The sequence below is a fragment of the Dermacentor silvarum genome, chromosome 1 (assembly GCF_013339745.2).
Source record: "Dermacentor silvarum isolate Dsil-2018 chromosome 1, BIME_Dsil_1.4, whole genome shotgun sequence".
NCBI lineage: Eukaryota > Metazoa > Arthropoda > Arachnida > Ixodida > Ixodidae > Dermacentor > Dermacentor silvarum.
Genome location: NC_051154.1, coordinates 230,854,555 through 230,879,524, shown reverse-complemented (window position 1 = coordinate 230,879,524; position 24,970 = coordinate 230,854,555). Strand labels below are relative to the sequence as shown.

General features: G+C 48.3%; 1 protein-coding gene across 15 annotated transcripts in view; it reads right to left on the bottom strand.

The window, feature by feature from the left end:
* Window positions 1-5,671: 5,671 nt before the first annotated feature.
* LOC119437638 (protein spitz-like) overlaps window positions 5,672-24,970 on the bottom strand; it is a 190,847-nt gene continuing 171,548 nt past the window's right edge. For 5 of the 15 annotated variants that reach the window (XM_049660089.1, XM_049660090.1, XM_049660075.1 and 2 more), the window contains 5 exons: window positions 12,349-12,520; window positions 11,563-11,624; window positions 10,981-11,097; window positions 9,075-9,170; window positions 5,675-6,752 (listed from right to left, as the gene is read on the bottom strand). In XM_049660089.1, the coding sequence (XP_049516046.1) occupies window positions 10,988-11,097; window positions 11,563-11,624; window positions 12,349-12,520 (344 nt within the window). In that variant the 3' untranslated portion in view covers window positions 5,675-6,752; window positions 9,075-9,170; window positions 10,981-10,987. Of the gene's footprint in view, window positions 6,753-9,074; window positions 9,171-10,980; window positions 11,098-11,562; window positions 11,625-12,348; window positions 12,521-24,970 lie in introns of all 15 variants that reach the window. The other 10 variants (XM_049660080.1, XM_049660084.1, XM_049660085.1 and 7 more) reach the window with 4 other exon arrangements.

The window sequence follows — 24,970 nt, the reverse complement described above, 5'->3', positions numbered from 1 at the left end:
TGGAATGTTTAGCAGCAGATAACACAGCAGTGGCCCCGCATTTCTTGATGTCACACAAGCCATGCCAAAATGGCAGTCACTGTCGGTGGGAGGAGCTTACAGGCAGCGATTTTAAATGAAATTTTCGGTCAAGATGTGCGCCAAGATACAATTTTTTTTGTGTGTACGACCAGAGTGGCCCATCTACTCTCAGCTACAATGATAAACTGAGAATAGTTGGACAACCATGTCATCGCCCTTTAGGGGTGCATGCGCTCAATAGCAGCAGTCTGAGAGCCTTTCCAACAAGAAATATGTAACCCATACAACCAAGTTTGCAAAACCAGAAATTAGAAAAGTATCCCAACCTATAGTTAGGCACAACTTAGGAAGGCAAGAGAGGGCCCACCAGGATGACCTAAGTGCAGCAGCCCCCCCCCCACCCCCCGATTGCCTCCGCGACTAAAAAAATAGTCCCGCTCAAAATTCCCGCCCAGTTCGAAGCGCGGGTGGCCATGTTCTCCATCGGCGGGGTCACCGGCTGTCCGGCTCATGACGCCAGTCTAGAGTGTGTGCCCATTGGTGGCGGCTCGTGTGCATCCGCCCTTGAGGGGCAAATGCCGCTGCCTTCTAAAGTTGTACCCGACTATAGCAGTGTTTACACAACGAAGCTTATGTAAGACAATAAGACATCATGGCAGGTTTACTTTTGTGGTCAAAGAAATGACTGAAGTGATGAAAACATGCATAACAGACTATGAAGTGCACCATAAAATATAAATGTAGTCTCTTTTGACAAAGTCTCACCATACCTTACTTTCTCATTTTATATTTAGAAAAAGGCAACATTATACATAATTTTGCTTAAACTGCATGAATGAAAGTTGGACACTTGGTCCACAATTCTGTGGGAAAAATATGCTGCACCATTTTGTACCTAACATTTACACAGCAAAAACAATCTCATCTAATCACTGCCTGTGCAGTAAACACATGCAGGAAGCTAAACTCGGCTGGAAAACCCAATGTTTTTCTTTCTTCAGTGGTCTAGTTCCTTCCTTTAGTCTAGAGGAGAAAGGATAATCCAATATTCAGAACTAATATACTATTGTCGAAAGGAGCTTTAGCAATGTGCTTGTACTGCGCTGGTTATAATTTTTATGCAGTGGTCTTTTGTAGTGTCCCATAAGTTGAACGAGTGAACCCACAGGAGCCTTAGGGGGCCTAAACACACACACACACATGCAGCACATCACATGGCCAATGCGACAGGTGGCTGCAGTGTGCTTTCATCGCGGTGTAAACTCAGTCAGTGTATTTGTGATGGAGGTGTGCGCTGCCGCAGGTAAGTGGCCATCTTGGATCCGTAATAGTAATTCATGTTAACACCACAAGTCGTAGTTGGTCCATAAAGTACACTGTAGTGGGAGTTCCAGATTAACCTGGGGCTCCTCAAACATGCACCTAAATTCGAGTATACATCGAGTGTTTCTGCATTCCGCCCCATTGGAATGCAGGCGCCATTGCTGGGAATCAAACTCTCAACCTTGTGCTCTGCATACATTGGTTGAGTCACGCAGCCTTTTCTACACTACCATGGAGAAAGGAAAGAAGGAGGCACTGACCAGCCTAGATGACTTTGCAGCAGCCTTTGAAGTATGTTGCAAAAAGACATTCTTGCAAAATTTTAGTGTGGGTACCGAAAAAGAACAAGTTCATACATGTGAATCTTTTCTGTGTGACAAGGCTAGATATACAAAGACAGAAAGTCAGACATGAAACAAGGAAGCAACATGACCCAGCATATTTGTTACAAGTGACTTTTTATTTTCTTGTGACCTCGAACCACGAGGCACCCGACGCAACAAATCTACATTTCTCTTCCACAAGTTTTTGTTTTGTATTCTCTTCCTCATAAATAAGACGCGATGCACCTAGACGACGCGATATCAGCTTTGGTCTAAAAACCCTCAGTGAGGCAAATTACAGAGAAAGCAGCAGAGAGGGAGACCTGGACGAGACACTAAGAGAGAGTGCGTGGCTCAAGCACCACAGCGTGCGCTCCTGAGGACTGCACAACTGGTTACACTGAAGTCTTTTACAGACCAGTATTGGCTTGAAGGAATGTCAAAGTATTCTTGTTGGCATTGTAGATTTTGCCAATGTATAGCGAATGAAAAAAGAAAATTTGTAGAGCAGTAAGCTAAAGCTGTGCCAAATGCAGAAAGTGGCAATGCCAGAAAGAAATCTGAGGATGAATGTATACTAAGAAATGCCAATATCTGGTGATGTGCAGTTTCAACAGCAGTCCCTTTATGGAAAAACCAATCCCTCAGGCATGTCACACATATTTGAATGGCTATCTCTTACTTGTCTCATCTGCAAGTATCCAGGAAAGTTGCTCATGGCATAGAGCAAAGCATGAAGCTGAAGCAACAAAGTAAGGTTGCCCTGATGCAATAAACATCAACAAATAAGACTGTACCCGGCTTGCATTATACTGCATGCAGAACAAAAGAAAAGAGGGAAACCCCATAGGGGAACAAGTAACAATGCATCTGCAAAAACAATATGGGAACTTATCAAGCTTGATTTTTTCCCCACCAGGATAGAATTCCGGCACATCAATTGCTTATGCTTTGGGAGCAAATCAATAGAGGCAAACTATGGCGCATGTGTTGAAGAGATCAAATATAAAGACAGGTCGGTGTAATCTGCCAATCCATCCACATCAGCTAGAAGGAGCCAAAATAGCAATCAGTCTTACAGGCTTACTTCTCAGCAGCAAATACCGAGGTAATGTGACAACTTTGCAGCTTTGTCCAGGAAAGCAGTGTTCGTGCAATCATGGCAACAATAGAAAAAAAACTGCAAGGAAGGGGAGGGGTTGAAGCATTTTCAAACAATTGCAATATGCTACCAAGTGTTTCCTGACATAAAAACTCAACTCAAATAGACTTTCACCTTACCAATTACAAGACACATTCTCAGCCGTCACAGCTGAAGTCAGCTAACAGTTGGTGCAGCCACTATGAAGCAACATTGCTTGGTACGAATGTTGCTACTCAACATGCCACTATCAAACGTGAACATTTGAAAGATCATACAGGTGGGGCAGCATCGACAGAGAGGCAAGAACCGCAAACCATCCAGTAACCTAATATAAACATACAAAGCGTTTTCAAAGCAGACCACTGATAAATAGAGGACTAGATAGAGATGTACTTGTATGCCTGCCAATCTGGGCTCTCAATAGGGAGGCAGATGGTGGTGTGCTTTTCAGTTTCTTATTTTGTTTCTATCAGAGCTCTGTAGACCAAGAACTAGATAGGACTAATTATATTATGCAAGGTGATCAACAGTGATAAAACATTGAATCTTTCGTTTAAAGTGAACTTGTTCACTGCCATTGGGCACAAAAACAGCAGGCTTGGGCTTTAACCTACACAAGCTGTCAAGCTCCTACCAGCATTAAGCAATTTTAACATATAGTTTATGAACGCAAACATCAATACCTGCTCTGCGATATACTACAGCTACGCAATGCAGTGGATTACTATACTTGAATGATTACAAGCAGTTCGAAATAATTTTCCTATTGTAATAACACATCTTGAAAACCAGTGCTGTACTATATAAGTGCAGCATAATAGGGCACCGCAAGAACATTAAACCTAACTATTCCTGAAACAATTCCATCCTGTGTGTCCCCAAAAGCATTTCGTGCACAACATGCTCGTGCAAGCTTTATGAAAACAGTCCAACAACAGAGTCTGCTACATAACACAGAAAATGCAGCAGTGAAATGTGTCGCACAAGGCACTGGACACTGCCACTGTTGTAAAACAATTCCTTAACTTCCTTGCGTGCAACGACACTACAGACTTCATGCTTAATGCCATGTCTGATGAGGTCAGGAAACCTAATTTCTATGTAATATGCACAGCTACAAAATTCTCTACTTAAAGTATGCCAATGTGCAGTGCCTCGTGAAATAAGTCACAAGAACTTGATGCAACAAACGCTACAGCATCGTGTGATTGACCCCCCCCCCTTCCCCCTAACATCCTTGAGCAAGAAAATTCAACCTCCAAATGCACAACGGCTTCTCAGCAGGCAACAACCATATGCAAAGAAAGTAAACAAATGAAACTAACACAACAGCTCCCATGTGCCTGGGTGCACAAAGTAGAGACCGAGCAAGCACCCGAGATTCAAAGCCCCTGGTAAATGCAGCATTGCCAAAGTTCAAGCACTAGCATTAGAAACAAACGTCCCAAAATGCATCACTGGGTCAAGTCTGGTTTGAAAAATGTTCTCTACATGTTACAAGGAAGAGGGGGAAAAGAAAAAAGAGAAAGCACTTTTACGTTTGCCTCGTAGGCTCGTCAACAAGCTGTGTGAACCACTCGAATACAATAGAAAAAATAAGGGCCTAACGATAATAGGAACTGGAAGAACAGGCAGCAAGAGATTCGCTCTTAATAGTGCATCTGCCCTTGCAATGCACAAATAGTTATAACCATAATAATAATATAGCAATTGGTCATACTCATAAGGCTGTACAATTCTCACACCTTAACAGAAAACAAGCCTGTAAAACACTGAAGAGGCTCTGGTCACCATTTTCAGCCGAGTTTCTGAGCACCAGAATTACCTTCTAAGAGAAACCCCTTCTTATGTCCCAGTTTAGCATCATCAACCAAGGCTGAGAATGATGCAAATGTACATCTTGTTGCTGGTAAATAATAAAGATAAATGCCTGTTCAAGAATGCATGCCATATCAGCTCTTGTTCTAAATTGTACCATGAACTGCTAACTTAGAGGAAATTTCACCATGTCAGAATAGCAATTCATGTTGGACAAGTTCATTAAAAAAATGGGCCCATTGTCTAGTGAATTAATGGTCTTAAAATCTACATATTACCCAAAACTTACTTCCAATACCTGGTAAAATTGAATGAGGACCACATAAGCTGCTCACCATGTCAGAATAGCAATTCATGTTGGACAAGCTCATTAAAAAAGGGCCCCACTGTCTAGTGAATTAATAGTCTTAAATGTACATATTTTATTACCCAAAACTTACTTCCAAAACCTGGGTAAAATTCAATGAGGACCACGTAAGCTGCATTTCCTTTTGTGGTGACTGGAACATTCAGTGACAATTTTTTTTCCCTTGGCCACCACGATACATGAAGGACGGACTCTAGGGCCCACACAGTGTCCCAAAATGTCTCTACAGCTCACTGGATTAAGAAGAGCACCCAAAAAGCAGAAATAAAATAAAAAAAGATTTAAGTACTCGGTGTTACAAATTGAAAAATATTGTGCGTTTTAGTGCACATGCACTGCGTCGCGACATTTTTGGCTATCTAAAACCCAAATATAAGCAGTGCTCTGACTCAGTGCACTGGGCAGTGTTAGGTGTGCAGGACCTACTAGATCCACTGAAGCCAAGTAAATTATACCTGCTTATAATTTGAGATAAAATACAAATTCACCAGTACATACAGCCATTCTTCAATATTGTCTGAACCAGAGCTCTCCATCCTCAACAAAGCTGGCTCAATGTGGTGACAAGAGTAGAAAAAAAAAGGGGGGGGGGAGGGGGGGGCAGACAACAGACGACGAGCCAACAGGAAACATAGCACTTTTTTTTTGCCTTTTCTTTTTCCAGTAAGAGAGTTGCACATTATGTACACTATCTACACACACATGCACACACAATCAACACAACAGCCACCAAAAAGTTGCCAAGTGGAATCTACGATGCCACACTATCATCAACATAATGGCGGCAGAAGCAAGTGTCCTGGAAAAGACAGGCATCACAGTGATGCTGTCTTCAAGGCTTCCAAACCCATGCAGCATGAGGAAGTGACAAACAAAGAACACAACAAAGTTTTAGCAAAAGAACAAAACAAGGTGAAGAAACAAGGGGTGGGGTATGGGGACCGATGGCATTCTTGTGTCCATCAGGGGAGAATGGCAAAAAGGTGTTTAAGTTAACAACCCATGAGAGAAAACAAGTGAATGGAGAAGGGGTGAAAGGAAAGCAGAAAAAAGAATGAAAGATGCAAAACAAAGTATGTCACGCCCGGTCAAATCCAGTGAAGTTGGCTTTCCTCCACAGCAGTGGCAGCCCCGGGAATGTTGTCAAAATGCCATGTATACATGATGGAACGAGAATGAACAGCAGTGTCTTTGGAAACCTACAACAAGCACTTTACGACAACAATATCAGTCATCGGGATGTAGCAAGCAGCCAGGCAGGTGGGGTAGCGGGCGAGAAGGCGGAAGGCAAGGAGGCTGCTGAATGCACTGCAGTGACAGTCACACAATGGGGATTAATTAAAACAGGCGTGTGCGCAAAAAAAAAAAAAAAAGCACGAGGGAAGTTCCTGCAGTTCCACACACACAAACACACAAAGCCCTGCCAAACAACACACCACGCTTTCCCTTTTCCGCTGCTGGGGCAGCTAGCACAGTCCAGACGTCTTTTGAAGCTTAAATAAACATAGCAGAGCAACAATGTCCTTGTCTCGAAGATGAGGAAGGGGTGAGGGCAGGCGTTAGGCAGGAGAAGGTCCAGCATATGTCATCACACCCTCTGTGGAACAGGATGGACGACTGGCAGAATGCGGTGAGCGCTGCACTACGACACTGGCAGCAGTAGCCTGCAACTAGAAGAGTGGATGCCACTGCACTCCTAGCTGCTGGAACGCTGGCCATCTTCGCACATGTGTGTTCCCCTGCCTTGCTCGAGGTCCTGCAAGGGTACATTAGATGGCAATTCAGCAATGATTTCAATTTCACTACCCCACCGAGAACTCGCACAGGCTTCTTGCACACATGCTACTGCGCAAAAGCTAAACAGCAGTCAAATTTTTTGCAAACAGACCCCTTTCAAATTGCTAAGCTGACTCTCTAGCAGAGTTGTAGAGCCTGTAAAACGAGGCGATACTCATCGCAAGTGAAGGTTGGCAAGTGTACAAAAAGTAAGAAGAGTGTGCTGCATGATGAGGAACATGTGAGCTGTCCATATAATCACAATTTATCAATGTGTTGGCTGTCACATTTTGGGCAATGAAGCAAACAAAAATTGTTTTTGAGAGATGAATAATGAACAACATCAACAACAAAGTTCACAAGTTGCCACCATGAATAGCTGCCTTAGTTGTTACAGAGTTAGGCGTATTAGTTTCACAAGGACTAGAGAAAAACACTTAATGGTATTCACCATCGAGGCTATTTGGGCCTGTTAGTATGCCATAGTAAAGTTTTTTCAATAGCAGAAGTGTGGCAGAAGAATATGGGGGTGACAGAGTAAAAAACTTTTACTTCATAGGAAGAAAGTAAAGAACAAAAGCTTTATAAAAGGCACTGATAAAAATGAAAGTGATGAAACTGAACAAAGCTTTGACTTCTTTTGTTCAATTTGCAGACCATGCCCTATTTCGAAGAGTATCCTACTGCTACAATGAAACTGAAAATGCAATATCTGAGACAATATCCATTACAGTGAAGCAAATACTTGCTCACTCACAGTTCATATATGCATTCTTTAAGCAACAATGTTGTAGTTGACTTCCGTTAATTCGACCTTGATAGGACCGGCCAAATCGATCAAATTATCCTGCATGTCAAATTAGTCAAGAGACTGAAAAAACGCAAAAACACTGCTGCATTATTGGTACATTTACCCGATTCTAACGTGCACCCAGTTTTTGTGGGTTCAAAGTAGAAATATAATTTAGAAGTGACATTAGCGCTCCTAAACAAAGAAAGTTAACATGCACCTACTTTTTTAAAGAAGAAAAATTTAACATGCCTCAGTTCTTGCAATCAGAAAAAGATGAAACCGGATAACTTTACCTACACAGAATGGAGGTTTATTTACACATGTCTATTGCCATCACTCTCATAGGCACTTTACTGCGTCTATGGACCACTTGGCTTTCATACAGCTCATTGCGCGTTTAATATTCCAAATTAACAAATTATCGAACGTGCAACACTCACAAATGGGATGGTGGCCCACATCTAGGCTAATCACTTCGCTAGTTTGTCCTGCAATGCATGCAATTCCATGGAATGCCAAAAACATGTGACAAGTTGTTGCAGCTAGCTTAGCATATAGCTTATCTTTTGAATGCTACGACAACTTGTTCTGTCGCCATCTTGTGATCGCAATGGTGCTTACGTTGCTTAGGCTGGCAAAGCTGGCTCTGATGAAGGTGTTTGTATCCTACTGTACGGCGCAGGCAATTTTCAGGCAAATTTTCTTAGAACCAAATTGTGCATTTGGATCAGGCAAAATATTGTAATTCTTCATTGTGAGCTATTAGTATCGCTTGAAAGTTTCTAGGACAGCCGAAAATAGGTGTTTTCGGATTGGCAGGGGGAGATAACATGTGTTCGACGTATTCACTGTCCCTAGTGCTGCCAAGACTGATTCTACAGCCACTTGGGTCACCACTGAGGTCATAGAGGTCAGGATTGTCTGTGCCAGCAATTCAATTTTGAATTATCTGGTGAGGGCCCATTTCAGGATCAAAATAAGAAGTTCTGGGCCATAGAGATCTATGGGTGCTGGCCAGGATCTTTAGCAGGGATCAAATTAGCCAAAGTGGAAATAACGAAATCTAATGAGCTCAGCAAGAGCAACTTTAAATGGAACATTCTGAACGTGCATGCGTACTTTGGCCAGCAGCATGACTTGGTTGGCCTGCAGCTGCAGCCATGTGATCTCACTGATTGCACAAGTTAAAAACGCTGCTGAGATGTGTGTGTAGCTTAGCGGTTCACGTGCCACATTGCCAATACGCCACCAAAATTGACAGGAGGCCCTTTGCAGGCTTTCTGGAGGCAGCCACTTTTTGCACAGACCAGACCGAAAAAAGCTTTTCAAATTCACTTTTGTACAGTGCTCATTTGCATAAGATGCACTATGGGCGCTGTAAAGCAGTTAATAAAATTCATTGCTATGAGAATGTTAATGCGCAAGCACAAATGTTTCTACCAATGTGACCGAGGTGGTTTAATGTGCCGCTGTAAACCAAAGATGCAACTATAAGTACTAAGAACTTACACTCTGTCTAAGGACGAGCTGTGGCTGTGGAGCGGTTGTCTTTCCTGTCGCAGAAGAAGAGCTTCGGCTCATCTGGAACGTCAAAGTATGTCTTGTCTTCCTACGCCTGCAAAAAAGCAACAGAACACAGAGATCAGCTTCAAAGAATCATAACGGAAGCACAAGGTAACAGAGCTGCAGTGGATTCAAGGTCTGCACTGAAAGAAGTGCCACGAAAACACATTAACAACTGGGAGTATGGCACAGCCTGCTGCCAAAGTAATACACTTAAAGGGGCCCAGAAACACTTACTTTCTAGCTAATCATAGAATAGCTTCACTATAAAGAACATGCCTTACGAATTTTTTGCTGCAAAATATTTTTTAATCCTTCAAGTGTAATGAATTTTGACATAGTTATTGCCTGGCTTTCACTCCTTTCATCTCCACTCGCACGCGGGAAGCTGCACAGGGAAAAGCCAAGGGGGCAAAAGTCCCACCAACAAGAGTGCAACTCTGCAGCGAGAAGACTTTTCGCAACACCAATGTCGGCAGTCGTGGTAGACCACGCTACACAGCACGCCGCTGCTATCTGGAGGCCACTTGCAGCAGACGCAGTTACGCGAATTGTCGTGTGTAGAGCAGTGCAAAGATGAAAGATTTTTCTGTCTTTTGAGATCACCGACATACATATCTTAATTATTTACCTCAAAATTAGCAATAATTGTATTACTGAGAATGTTCTATATCACGAAATCAGCCAATAGCGGTTGTGGGTAACGCTGCTTGTGATGATGCTGCATGGTGACATTGCGGAGGTGAGAACAAGAACTTTTCACCTTTTTGACACGAGATTGTAAATTCCTTGCTGCATGCAGTGCATAATACTCTTCTGCAGATTGGAACTTTTACTATGTTCAAAAAGTGTTTCAGGGCCTTTAAGTCTTAACACTTACAGAGGCCACAACTAAATGTAATACGGATATATACGCAAGCTGAGGTAATAAAACAAACACAAAGACAAGCCTTTGTAGAGAGGAATATTTGTAGAGTATTTGAAAAAGGGTATGTAGAGAGCAACTTAATGAGACATTGAAGTTGCTCTCCTACAAACACTTCCTCAAATACTCTACAATAATTCTCTACAATGGCTTGAGTCTTATGTTTGGCTGGAGAGCTTAACTGAATCCCGGCCTCTAGCCTGCTACTCCATGCTGGTAAAGGGGTTTTGGGAAATGGCAGGAACAGGGTAGAAAGATGGAGGGGGAGGTATGGCAATGATACCGAGAGAGACCACACAGTATACAGTCTTGCACAACATCTACGGTATGCTATACAGTGAATCTACCATGACTGACAATAGATGCTACTAAGTGCAGCCAGGAGACTATCTATGGTGTACTTTCCCCTCATATTTTCACATCACAGATGCACTTCAAACCACAAAAGAGAAAACAAGTTCCATGCTTGACAACTCAAGCTGAAGGCACAGCAACAGCTCTACGGCAAGAATTGCAGCACACACACCCTGACTCCAAAACACAGTAGCACACATGACGGTTGTTTTACTAAATATTTTGACAAATGCTGCTAAAGGCAAAAATCAAATGAGTGTTTGTATCACAGGCTGACACTACGGCCAACTGCAGAAAAGAATGCAAAGCTCAATAGTACTTTAGTCTCATAAACATGGTTGCCAATTATACGCACAGATAACTATGCACACAGTGCACCATAACCAACATGTGAACAATGCTTTGGCATGATAGTGATTCTCTTATCGTGAAATGCTGCATGTCAAGACAGAATAGCTGGCGTTGTGCTATTCTGTCTATGTCTCTCATGTTTTCTTAGATTTCTTCAAAGGTATCATTTTTGAAGCCATGCTCCCACTTTTACAGTTTTAGAAAATAAAGCAAGAGGAGGACTGCTCACTTACCGATAGTACAAGTACACCGTGACGCAGACTATAAAGACAAGTATGACTGCCACCGTGACGCCACCTGCGATGCTTGCCGTCTCGATCAGCACTCGCTGCCTTGTGGCTGCATAGGATTGGTGAAGATGTTAGGCTCAACTTGTCACATGGGCTTTCTAACTGCCTTCTAGGTGAGGCAAGAAACAGTGCTTATCAAGATTAAATTATCAATCATACATTGTGGTGACCCTTTGAAGCAGGCCCTTTCTGGACGCTAGCTTACATGCACAGTCTGAAGCAACAATGTACACCACATTTAATGGATACTGGTACAGGACTAGCCTACTGCTGTAGATACTATGTACAAAAGTGTTATATGCATATTTTCTGCTGCAACAGCAGCAGCAGCAATGAGAACAAAATGTAACCTAAGCAAGCTAACACACAAATATTATGAAAAGAAAAAGGACAATAATTAACTGTTGATAAACATTAGTGATTATATTTTTGTGGTGTAGATCACAGAGTGTTAAGGCTCAAAACATTCTTTGCATACAATTAAAAACTGACAAGAAGGAGGGTTAATACTCACGCAAATAGGTTCCGTCGAGGTCCTTGAACTCGCATCGTTGCCCCATATATCCATCCGCACATCTGGAGAAGCACAAGAGAGACATGTATAGGATGCCACCTAACCTAATCATCTATGATAGGATATCTCAGCTCAAAGAAGCTGGCAAACCAGAATGCGTCTTTGTCTAGAGCACTTGTCTGCAGAGAGTAACTATGCTGTGGGTGGCCAAATGTTACACATGACCTTTGCATTGTGGCAGCCACCGTAATAAAGTCAGTGCAAAATAATGCCTAGGGTGTGGAATGGAGTATAATGTGAATACAATACAAGGAGGAAAGTTGTGGTTTGAGATGAGGGCCATTTTATTACATACAGGTTCTTCAAGATGGCATACTAAATCAAAATTTTACAGCAATACTGCGAATGAATGATTATATAAGCTGGACAGAAATTATTTCAGAGACCGTTTATGCATGCAGGCATCACACAATAGGCATTGGCGAATAAGAGGTGCAGTGAGTAATGTTTAAATTTCTTTACATAACCCCTAAAGTAAAAAACCATAAAATCTTTACACTCTCTTGCAAGATTGGCTGCTCTATATATATGATAATAGAAAGGAATTTCTTAGAACAGACACAAGCAACTAAGTATGACAAAAGGCAGTCAGGCATGTTGGTGTAGAAAAGAAAGAACCACACTGCTAAAATTTTAACCCCAGAGACACCATACATAGTAAAATGTTCCCCAATAATAGATGCAAAAATATAGAAGTATGCCCCGTTAGCACTGATTGGCACTCACTCGCAATTGTAGAGGATGGACTCTCCAATCTTGATGGAGAAGCAGGTGGCTCCATTGAGGCAGTACCACTTGGCATACGTCTCAGGGCATGTGTATGTCTGGAATGTAATGTTAGGCCGCACCGTTGACTGCGGAGGCCGTGGCTTGGGCGTCGACCGTGATGAACAACCATCTGCAGCAGAAACAAAATGAAAGAAGGCCAAGTTAAAAAAAAAAAATTACTTTGCTGTCTGAAAGCAAATGCAGATATGCAAGCACATGACTTTGTGACAGCAAAATTTTAAGCAACCAGATCCGAACCTACTCGTGTGGATCCAATTCACAACCACTTGATTTCAGGCAACTATAAAATGAAAATAACCTTGACGACTTTCATGAACCTCTCATAGTCCTGAAGTATTTTTAGAAAAATTAACGCAGCATTTCATTCTAATTTATGTAGTATAATCAGGTGCCACGAGTGACAAGGACTATCAGGTACACATTAGAGCGTGCTTATGGGCATGCCAACCAAAGAAGCAGAATGCAAATTTGGAAAACATCACGACACCTCTTGCTATCTGGGTAGCCAAACAAATGGATTGACACTTTTCTTTCGTCTGAAGATTTGTTTTCGAAAAAAGGAAAAAAGAAAGGGGGGGCGGGGGGGGAGAGGTCTATTTAGCACGACCACGAGCTCATTCACCCAAACTTCCGGTCTCGAACTGTATTGCACAGAGAAGGACGGGACCCGGGCAACGTGCCAACAGATAGGGCGAAAAGCCGAGCGCCAGGGCCCCTTCCCGCTTTTTTCTCAAAGCCCACCTCATTATGACCATTAACGAGTGCACAGGGTGTCGCACAGGGCGAGCGACGACCGTGGACACGACGGGGGAAGCCGCGACAACCCCTCCTCGCCCCACTGCTTGTTCACCACAGACCCAACACCGGACAGTGCCCGAGCTGGGACGCGGCCTTCCCTCGTGTTTGCCACTTTCCCTCCGCTGCCGCCCTCAACGGCTTGTTGAACGCGCACGTAACACCGGGACGCGTACACCGGGACGGTCCCCTCCTCGCCCCCGAGTTTCCCTTCTCGCGGCCCTTAAGCGAACAGCCACGCCGACCGGCCAGCCGACCGAGACGTGGCGAGGGTTGCGTAGGCCGTCCACCGACGCTGCTGCCAGCGGCGGTGAAAACGCCCAAACCATCGGCGTCCAAGAAGAAAAGAAAAAAAAAAAAAAAAAAGTCACAGCAGCACGGCTTCTCCGTTCAGCTGCGCCAGACACTGGTCAACCGAACACGCCTGCGACAGAGGCGTCCTGCATACCGCGCGGGGCCTTCGTTCGATATGCACCGAAATAACGAATGTCACTCCTATCTGAACAACGCAAAAAAAAAAAAAAAGACAGAAGACTAGTGCTGAGCACGCACAAATGCAGGACCCCTGACAAACGCTCCGAATGAACATGACGACGCAGATCTAGGTATACGAAAATTGTCGGAGTTGCCAGCGAATGCATAGTTTGGCGAAGTCCGAAAGTAGTAAAATATTGACAAGGGTGGAGAAACTTCCCTGTAGAATTCGATCCCAGTTTATTTGGCGATAAAACGAGAAACAGCAGAGCGGAGGCCTCCAACAGCAGTCCGCGTCCAGCGCGACCACAAAATGCTGTCGCGGCCGCCCAACTGGAAAAGCACCTGCACAGTAAAATCTTTCCGGCCGGCAAATGTAGGAGGCGAAAGGCACCAGAATGCATATAGTACTATCCGTGCGGCTGGTAGGGCAACGCCGCAGAGCTAAAAGAAACTACTGTCCCAGACGGAAGCTGACAACCTGAAGTTCGCTTTCGCGCAAGAATTCGCTGCACAGAGGGCAGCAGCAGCCGCGGCGCCATTGGACGGCGCTTTCCAGCATGTCGAGCACCCTTTTATGAGTGCCACCTCTCTCTATTATTTCTCGTTCAGAGCACGCCACGTTTTGCCCGGCTCGGCGTGTCCGCCGGTCGCGCTGAGATCCGGCGGAGGAGGGCTAACAAAAGGGAGACGGGGGAGGGGGGGGGGGGGCGAGAGAGAGGCCCGGCACCGGACCGTGACCGCCACCAGCGCGGCGACGTTCTGCCAAGTGCCAGAGCCTGCAGGCTGGCTCAGGCGTCGACAAAGAAACGCGAAGCCTACACTATCCTGGATTAAATGAAAAGGTTCGTCAGAATGCACTGCAATGGCACGACCTCGTAAAAGAAGGTGGAAAACGTTGGGAGAAAACGACGTTTTGTCCGCAACTGCGAAGACGTGATCGGCGAAAGCCAAGCCTCCCGCGTATACTGCTGTCAGGCGATAAACACCCCAGTGCCTACACCCTCTCGACAATGTAACTCGCGCGGATGCCGCGCAATGGTTTTACAACTCATCGTACCGATCGACTTCCTCGTGACCAAGGGCTTCGCGCTGATTGTCACATCGCGAAGTGGCGCTTCCCCTCGCTGGAACTACCCGACCGCCAGTGTTTCGTTTTATTTTCCAACTTGGCGTACTTGATTTCTCTCTTATTACTGTCTTCGTTGTTCATTTATTTCTGCATCGTGCGCCACGCCACCACTGTGTTGCCTCGCAAGGCGCTGGTCCTTTGAGCGCTCGGACTTTGCTACCAATGTGCCACTGGCGCAGCCTGTTGGAGCGTCAATAATCAAAGCAGGTAAAAAAAACCGGCTTTACTTCCTTAGCCAATATTCATATTTGGTCATTGCAACCAACGCCTCTCGTTGCAACAGCTTAACGGTATGCTACACTAGACGGCCTTTGACGCTGCTTTAAGCCGTGAGTTAGGTGCCGACACCTTTGCCCTTTGCCACTTTAAGCAGCCAGTTCACGCTTAAAAGCCTGTTCGTACAGCGTTGATTTTTCGTTTTTGCCACGTTACAGTTAATTTACTGAGTGACCCAATGGGGGGGGTCAATGATAGAACGCGAAGACTTGAACCACACACACGTGTCGACTGTTGAGGAAGTCGACAAAAATCAAGCATTTGGCCACGTTGTAGCGACAGTGAAAAACCAGACCAAATACAGCGGTTCCTCTGTAGGTTGAAGCAAGGCAAACAGTTGCTCGAAAGCACAAGGTTGGATCAGGTCGCCGACCTGATCCATCCATGTACCCCTGTTATGGCAACGCTCAGGTTGTTCATACACATGCGCAGTGCGCGAAAGGCGCACTTATGACAACGCTTGTTTTACTTCGCGCCACAAAAAGCCCCACACTGGAGACCACTTCTGCCCAACGCGAAATCAATAAAAAGCCACGGAGAGATTGGTCCGGGGTATTGCGCAAGGGCACCACCCGCGTGGTCCACTATAGTCATCTGGCCTATGTGCCACGGCAAGACATACAAAAAAAAAAAAAAAAGCCCTGCACCGGCAGAAGAAGAGCAGGACTTAGCAAAATCGAGGGAGGAGAGAGCGAAGCCAGCGTCTGTCGTCCACCGACTACTGGCGAACACCTGGACAGCAGCGGCAGAGGACGCGCGTGCTCGGCAGACCACGAAGGAGCGCGAGCGGCCTGGCACAGTCCGTCCGGACATTCCCCCACAGCCGACAGCTGGGCCCTTGTGCGGCGGCGGGGGGCTCTTTAAAGAGGAAGGACGCCCGGGGGCAGCACACCCCCGCCGTCTCCGAGGCAAAAGGCATGGGCGGGGGGGGGGGGGGGATAGGAAAGCCACGAGCCAGACGGCCGGCCGGACGCGTGCCACGCGTCGTCCGCGAGAACAGAGTCAATCAGCCAGGCACAGCTGCTGCTGCGACGCCAAAGTGCGGCCACGCGCCCTGCCCGGGGGTCCCTCCTACGTTAGAAGGGCGCTTTTCCACCCCTCTCGGACGGGTCTTGGGAAGGCACGCGGTGACCGACCACAAGAAGGGCGGGAGGGAAGGCGCACCCCCCCTTCCCCCCACCTCCCCGGCAGCGAAGCGAAAAAAACAAGGGTGACCGAACACTTCAACTGGCTGTTGGTGCGCCAGTAGTAGCCTGTCGTCAGCCGCACAGTGGTCTCGTGAAAACAGCCGAGAAAGAGGCCGTGCTTTCACGCAGTGAACTTGTTGCCCCTGGTGCGCTCGCGCAACTCGCGGCGTTATGCCACAGCCACCTCTACTTACGCGAACATTACTAAGCCACATTACTCGCTAAGGTTCGTAAAATGCTTATCACGAACACCGGGTCTCCGTAACTGCCGGTAACGAGCATCATTAGGGTGTTTTAGCAGAACTTGTACGATATACTCGAACTATTGCATACTTTGTTCACAAAAACTAAGCTAATCAAATTAGGTCACATTGTATACAGACCCACTACCATTTGCATAATTAATATTTCGCGTGCGTAGGTTCTTGGATACCACAATCGTATCTCCTTAGAATGACCGAGCGGCAGCGGTACCGACACCGACTATCAACACATAGTTTTATACACGCATTCGAGTATGACCGCATGGACAAAGAGACGGATAGGAGAAAAGAACACGCATACAAGCTAACGAACGTGCAGCCACGGTTTTGCACGGCTTATGATAACACTCAGCAATGGTACGCCATTAACCAGTAAGATCAACGTCACATTATTTGTTTTGCTGTACAACAAAGTAAAACTACTGCACTGAGAAATGGGCGCGCCTCGAATAAAAGGACTCTCGGAAATCGCTAGCCGAAAGTGATATCGCGGCCATGCGTAAAAAAAAAGACGCTATTTCTAGGGTACGCCACCTCGCGTACGCGAGCCACTCGTGTCCACTAAACTCGATGAACACAAATAAGCAGCGATGCAAAAATACAGCAGGCTCTCGCGGGAAGCCTGTACACACCGCCGGCTTGTGTTAATGTCGCCCGCTTCTCTCTGGCTGCAAATCAATTTCCCCGCTAATTGGCCGCAGTTGGAACAAAAGAAGTGCTCGAAATTGGCTGCCATCGAGAGGCGACCGACGAAGAACCAAGAGAGAGAGAGAGAGAGCCATTTCTTGTCGGGGTCCTTGGGCGACCGTCCACCTGTCACTGCCGAGGTGGGGGAGGGGTGGGCGAGAAGGAAGGGACTTCCTTTTTCCCTCGCTCCGGAGCACCACTCCCCCTCAGCAGCAGCAGCAGCCGCGCAGTTTTCAAAAGCCAGTGAGGCGGAGAGAAAGAAGAGAGTCCGTGCAGAAACGGGCCGACCGGCAGAGAAGTAAAATAACGCAAGCGCACGAAAAAGGCGACACGCAGTTGAACGCCAGATGAAGAAAAGGAAAGAAGAAGAAGTAAGAGAAGCGCGGCCTCGGAAAAGGCGAAGACCGGCGCGCGCCAGGCGCGCGCGCGCGCGCCCTTCGCCAAAACAGCCGGGAAACATCTGGCGAGCACAGGGCACGCACCGATGAGGACGGCACCACTCAACGCACCGCCTCTCCCTCTCTCTGCCACGCGGTCTTTATTCTCAATTTCTGCGCACCCCCTCCCTCTTCAGCTTCTTTTTTTCTTTCTTTTTTTTTTCACCCTCCGAAGCAGTATTAGCCCGAGACGCGGAGAACGCAAGCGTGTCGGTTAATCTTGGCCAAAGGCGCGAGGCTGCCCCAAAGAGAGCTCGCGGCTCTGAAGAAACGATACAATTGAGATTGCGCGATACGGATTTTTCGAAGCGCCGCAACTCCCGTAATATGCACGACGCTGCCGCCGCTTCTTTTGACGAGGAAAAAGGTCTCTATAGATCACTCGCGATTATCGCCCGTCGAGTTCTCTACCGATTCCCCGCGAATACTGACTGGCCTGCGGTTTCGGGAACGATGGCGTTAAAAACGCGGTCGCAACCGTCCTACACAAGACCGAAATAGCATTCGCGGAAACGTCTGACGCAGATGCGTAAGTTCTAGGAGGATGGCATAAGCAACTACAAACGGTACTGCGGTTAATTGCTACTCGTCCCAATGCGAAGTAGCGGCGAACGGCAAAGTGAGGAGGACATTATGGGGCCGCAGACGCAACTTTCGCTACCACGCAATCTTAACGTGCCTTTTGTCGAACTAGGGCAAGCGAACTGAGTTCTCTTGGCAAAAACTGACTGTCTATTGGTGACAACGGTCAGGTTGTGCAGGAAGGCGTTCCGCCAAAGTGAGGAAAGTTGCAATCGTAAGGATCCAAAGTTACCGAGATCTATCGAAGTAGGATGCGAACGTAGCCTCATCGAATGGTGCACACCGAGTGTTTAAAAGAAGAAAGTAATGCACTACCGAGGTAAGGTTCACGCGAGATCCTGCAGGACGCAACTCGCTGTCCGAACAGCCAACTCGCCAACACGTGATTGGCCGCAGAAAACACGACGAAAGAGGGGGGGGGGGAGGTAGAACGGGAGGAGGGTACCTGGCGACTCCGTAACAGTCAGTTCTTCGCTTCCGCTTCAAATAGAAACGAAAAAACAAACTGCGCCGTTTTCGAGTAGCCTGCAAAAGGACCCGAAAGGAAGGCGGCCGTCGCACGCGCACGGGTTCACAAAAGGAGCGGCTCCAGAGAAAGGGCCAGACAGCAGCGATCGGCGGCTAAGCAGGAGGCGGGGAACAGGGGGAGCGAGAAAAGCAAGCGGCAATAAAGGCGAAGAAACTACGCACCAAAGAACACACATTCGCCAGGTGCTGCGCGGCGACAGCAGCAGCAGCAGACGACGACGACACTTGAACGCGCGACGAGGCGACAATCGGTCGCCTGCTTGGATCTCCACCGCCCTCTCCCCCCTCCCCTTTCTTCTTTCTTTGACTTTCCACTCGGCTAGCTTCATTTTCTTCGCCTTGGCACACCAAAAACGACGAAACGGGGGGGGGGGGGGGGGGAGCAAGAAAACTGCAAGAAGCTGGACCGCGTCCGACACCGGAGTGAGCACGAACGAGGCATACGAGGGAGAAGATGGGGAGAGAGGGCGCGTAAAGGAAGCAGACGACGATGACACCCCGCCACGAAAAGGCAAAAAAAAAAAAAAAGTAAGAAACGCGAACCCGGGGCTGCATGCAGCTTGCCGCGGCCCTCAAACGGGGAGGGAGAGCTCGGGGCTTGCCTACCGCGCCGCGGCTTCAAAACCGGGAAAGGACTGCAAAAAGAGAGGAGGGAACAGCTTGGCCTTGAACCGTCGTCACCTTCGTGCAGCCACGGCGCACGCACGCAGTTAGCGCAAAAAGGCAAGGAAGCCGGGCAAGAAACGGGAGCAATCACTCCTCGTTAGGAATCCATTTAGACTGTCGTTTGCGAATCCCGCAGCCCACAATCTCTTGCAGCGCGCGTCTGTTTGCCGTTCGGAAGTGCGCGGGCATTGAAAAAACCCGACTTCCCTTTGAATTGTCCCGATGCTGTTAAGCATACCGTAGATAGACGTAAAGCACACGTCGCACAGACAAGGAGACGCAAATGGACCGCTGCCGCCGACACCGGTTCGGGACGCTGGCAGGCGTCGGGTTCCTGTTTCAACGGCGAGGAAGCGATTCCTGCCTCGCGTGACCTACACGAAGGGGGGGGGGGGGGGGGGTCACGACACGTGCGAGCTTTGCTAGGCCCGACAGACAAGGGAACACGACACCCACGCTGCCGATGCAAGTGTCCGAGAAGTCATACTACAGACGCGAACGAAAGTGCAGCGAAAAAGCAATGCCACTAGAGTCTCTGGTGCAATGGTACACAGCGCAGGTCGGCACATAAACGTCCAAACTTCATACGTAGCAGTCGCTTCATAGGTAGCAGCCGCTCCCGGGCTTCTTCACAGGCGTCTAGGAGCCCACTGTGACACACGAGGCCGTTTCACACTGCCTCAAAAGTCCAAGTAAAGGCTGTCAAGGGGCAACACGCATTTCGCTTCTTGCCTCACGATCAGCGCCGCCACCACGACGGGAACTAGTTAAACAGCAAATCAAAAACTTCAGACGTAGTAATTTATTTTTGTACAGCGTAGCTGGTCGTGCGGTGGGGATGGTCCACTCTGAATGTCTAAGAAGTTCATCGCAGGAAACATTGAAGCTACCCAATGAAATTCGCAGGAGTGTTGGGCATCGCCAGGAATGATGTGTGGCGAAGTCAGGGGTGTGCGGGGTAATTAGGTGCGTTGGGAAGTCACCAAATTCATGTTATTTGCCCTTGAAACTCTACATAGAGTGAACCGTTTCAGAACTATCAGTCATATCGATACGAAGTTCGGTATGAATAAAGTGCATTTTGAAAGCGACGGTAGAGAAATTTCGAAGATGTAGGCGTTGTAGGTAAGTTTGCAAAGGGACGTCGCAGCCTTTAAAACGCTCTTTCGAGCGGTGAATTATGATTGATATCGTAAGAAAGTGGCTCACGATTTATTTCTGCAAGAAAGTTTGCGCGTGTATATGGGAGACCATCTACGCTTAGAACCAACGGGTGAAAATATGAAGTTCAGGAATGTTAATTTGTCGAGCGTTCAATGTCGGCGGCGCTACAGATGTGGCTCCGCGCGGGGACGCGCTGAGAACAGTACACGAGGGCTTCGAATAAAAGTTCCAGAAACTGGAAACGCTCATTTGCTAGAAAAATGCTCCATGGCTCCAACCAAATGCTCCAAGCGTCATGGCCGTTTGTCTAGAAGTCTGTCTGCTTCGCTAGAATTTTGGCTAAGATTCATCAAAGGTCGCACATGTCTGTCGTTCTTCACTACTCTTCTTCGCGAAGGTGACATAATAAAAAGATCACCACTGAAGGCTCACAGTATGACAGACAGAAAAGATGCCACAGAAACGCTGGTCTCGCCGTCTATTCTAAAATTCCAAACACGAGCGCGCACGCCTCTCCGCGCCACTGCACCAGGTTGTTCGTTTGCCAAGCAACAGAGCTAAGGCCGACAGGTCTTATCACCGTTCACTCCAACGCGCCCACACCAATAATTCGTTAAACGTATTGCGCCACTACAGGAGTGCCACGGGTAGCGCGACCTTCCTCTTTTTCACCGAATATCACTGATGTCAGTGCTGATAATAAAGACTGTCCTGGAATGACGCCATCGTCATAAGACGAGAAAGAGGAGGGAGAAAAGAAAAAATCAACAATGCAACGCACGCGCGACCCCCTGCTCGATGGCACCCACCTTGAACGACAATGTCATTCGTGGACGTTCACGTCAGCGGCTGTCCCCCAGCGCGCAGGATAAGCGGAGTTCCGATACGCAATACGGAAAGGGCAACCAAACAAACACGCACGCAACGCACACCTGAGCTGCAGAGGCCGCACTTGCCGCGCGGCTCCGTCACGAGATACGCATCGAAAGGCCGCGTCGAATCAGTCACACGCATCGACATTCAGGGACGAGGTCGTTAGGCAAATAGCTTCCAGGGAAGGAGGGGGAAGCAGCGCCACAAGGCGGCACGGTGCACGCGACGACGCCGCGACGGGGCCCAAAGTCAGCGAGGGCACGACTGCGGAAAAGGCGCGCGCCGCCCCGAAAAAAGAAGCAAAGCAACCGTATAGTAGGGTTGCAAAGAAAAGGGGTGCATAGCTAAGTAGCCTCCGCGACCGAACGGGCACCGCCAACACGCGACTCAAGCAGCACGGCCCGAAAATGGGGATCGAAGAAAAACCGTGACCGCCACCGAGCTTTGCGCGCACGCACGCACGCACACACACAGAGGCGCGCGCGCGCGTGTGTGGACGCGAGGGAAACTGGCGATAAGAGGCCCCCGAGGAACAAGACCGCGAGCCACACAGAACAAACACGCACTGCACGCGTCAGCTGAAAGCCGCGGCGCAGGGAACGTCGGTTTCGCTTGCGAAACGGCAATGGTGGGGAAGACCCCCCCGATCGTAAACATTGACAACGACGCGCCTTTTTTGAAACGTCGGAAGCCGCGCGTCACACAGTGCGTGTCGGCAACCTGTTCCCAAGTGACACGTGTTGCCCGTTCACAAAATAAGAGCGGGGAGGGCGGAACGAGGATAAACGTCGAGCACAGCAAAGGCCTAGCATGTACGCAAACGAAGTGGGAAACGCTGCCAAAAGAAAGCAGCGCGAAGTGCTATAGCGAAAGAAAAGAAAGGGGGGAAGCACAACGAACCGGGAAGGCGCACACAGTCAACCCGCCGATCGTCTTCCGCCTATAAAATGCGCACCCAGGGTGCAATAGCGAGGGAGGTCTGCTCGTCCATAAACTCCGGTCATGTTTGCTACACGACGTCAGGGAGACAGGGTTGAAGAAAGGCGATCGGATTGAGCATTGGCGAGGTGCACCGCCGCCACTCGCGACAACGGGGGCTCAGGCCGTAAGTAGGGCCGTACATCACGCGCTACTCGGGAGGGGAGAGGCCGCCGGCGAGCAAACAGCGCGCGCAGCACGAGCGCATTTCACGGGCTATAAAATAAAGCAGGAACGCGTCAGGCACGGTGCCCCGCGAGCCATTGTGACGCGGACGTCACTGCTGTTTTTTTTTTTTTTTTTTTTTCGCCCTGCCGAGCAGTTGTGGCTGGCCGAGCTATACGGAGGCGGACACGCGCCGAACTGTGGATAGAAGAAAATCGCTACCGCAAACCTCGCGAGGCCAATTCATGCCGAATGGACAGACTGCCACGAATCGTTTTTTCCGCCAGTACCTGTGCGCGCTCTTTCCTCTCTAAAGGCTCATTCACACTAGGCCGACACGACACCGATTTGGTCTGCCGACTGCTGGCGACAGCAGTTACAGGGCGGAAAACGCTGTGGCCAACGGTTTAAAGGAAGGAAGACGCTGTCGCCAACAGTCGGCAGACCAAAATCGGTGAGCTCGGTCTAGGTCCGGCTGATTACGTAGCTTACCTAGGCAGCAGCAACTGAAAAAAAAAATATAATAAAAGGCAGCAGGCCAAACGCCGACTTTGGTATTTATGCGCAAGTATAATTACTTCGTTAACACGACGAAAAAATGACATTCTTGTCGTCGTTAACACGACGACAAGAATGATGAAAAAGAAGCTACACTGGACAAGCGCCATGTAGCTGAATAAAGCGTGCGTGCGATATCGGGGCTTCACAGGCGGGGCACTCGAACTTCCAGCGAGTGGTCGCCCAAGGAACAAGACTTGCTGGCGCAATATCGGTGCTAAAGGTCTCCGCCCAAATCGCAGGGGAACCAATACGGAAATCGAAAGAAGCATACGCGTATACAAGGAAAACTTGGGATAAGAAAAAGCCCTAGAGCACCAGGACAGCAAAGTATTAACCAAATGTTAGTAAGAAAAAAATTAAGAAAACTCGGAGGAAGAAAAAATAAAGAAGTGCTAGAGCCGACGTCGTGTCCAAAGCGGGCCACAGTGGTGAACTGAGAGGAAGGGAGAGCGCCGGAGCACAAAACGGATCCCGAAGAAAGCAAAGGAACGGGGCCTCGGGGTGGTACGGCAAAAAAGGAGGGGGTGGCGGGGGGTTCGTTCTGAGGGGTGCGAGCGGGGGCCCCCCTCCATATCCGAGACGCGGCACGCGCCACGCAACTTGGCGCACGGCAAGGCAAGCACATGGGCACGCCGCCCTCGGCAGATGGTCTTTCTCTCTCTCGGGGAGGAGGCAAGGGACCGGTGCAAGAAAGGAAAACCCAGGAGGAAGCACGCGAGCGCGCGTGCATGCGCGAGCAGCGTCGCGCCGCCCGAGGCACCGGTATAAACGCGTGAAACGACGGCAAGGATGCCCACAAGCCGAAGGCTGCAATCCGGGGCTAACGAAAACAAGGGAGGCAAAGCTGACGGCGCCGTGTGCCATTACGTGTAGCGACTTCCGCGTGGCTAAATCGCTTCGCATTGCACTGCATAGTACGGCTCCGCGCACGCTGGCTTCCGTTTGTATCTCGACATCGTCCTCAATGCGTTGTTGCTAGAAGTGTCCGAGAGTCGACCTTGGATATCCGGCACTCGGCGGACCAATCCGAAGCGCTCTTCAAGAACGTCCGACACACCACCGAGCGTAGCCGTGTCTTGTTACACGACCGCGGTTGTCTAATAGTGAACTAACTTGCAGGTTACATACTTTCGTACCGCCCGCTGCGCAAGGAAAACCGCATGCAGCGATGCCAGGAAGCGATCACAAGAAAACATGCTGCCGGACAAAACGCAGAGAGCAAAACGGCTGTGATTACGGTGCATGCCATCTGCCGCCATCGGAGAGGGAACATTACGACGAATGAGACCGTAATGACCAGCTGTGCGTGCGGCCACGGAGTGTTTTTTTCCCCCGGTCGGTATACACGCATTTGCGGCCACGACCCCGTAATCGTGTGTAGCCGCGCATTAAGCATGGTAAATCCCACCGCCAAAAGTCCGTGTGTGTGCGCGCGCGTTTTCACAGGCGCATGTTGCCAACAGAGGACGTCAGTTTCTCGCCACGCGCCATTTTGAAAGCTCCCTTACATATACAGGCGACCAGCTTCGTGGCTTAGCCGGATCACGCACGACGACAGGGTAACACATGAAGCACATCGATACCCGGCTTTCACGCAATCGACAATGAAGTGAAAGCACATATATTTCGTAAGGTAGAAAAGAGATCTAAGAAATCCTTCACCCTCAGGACGATGATGGCGCTAGACAAGCAACAGCAGCCGACGGAGCTAAACGTCCACAATCGCGACCGCCGTATACCGCACAAGTGTGAAACGGTATTACAGAAACGCGGGGTCCTGAAACGGCCAAC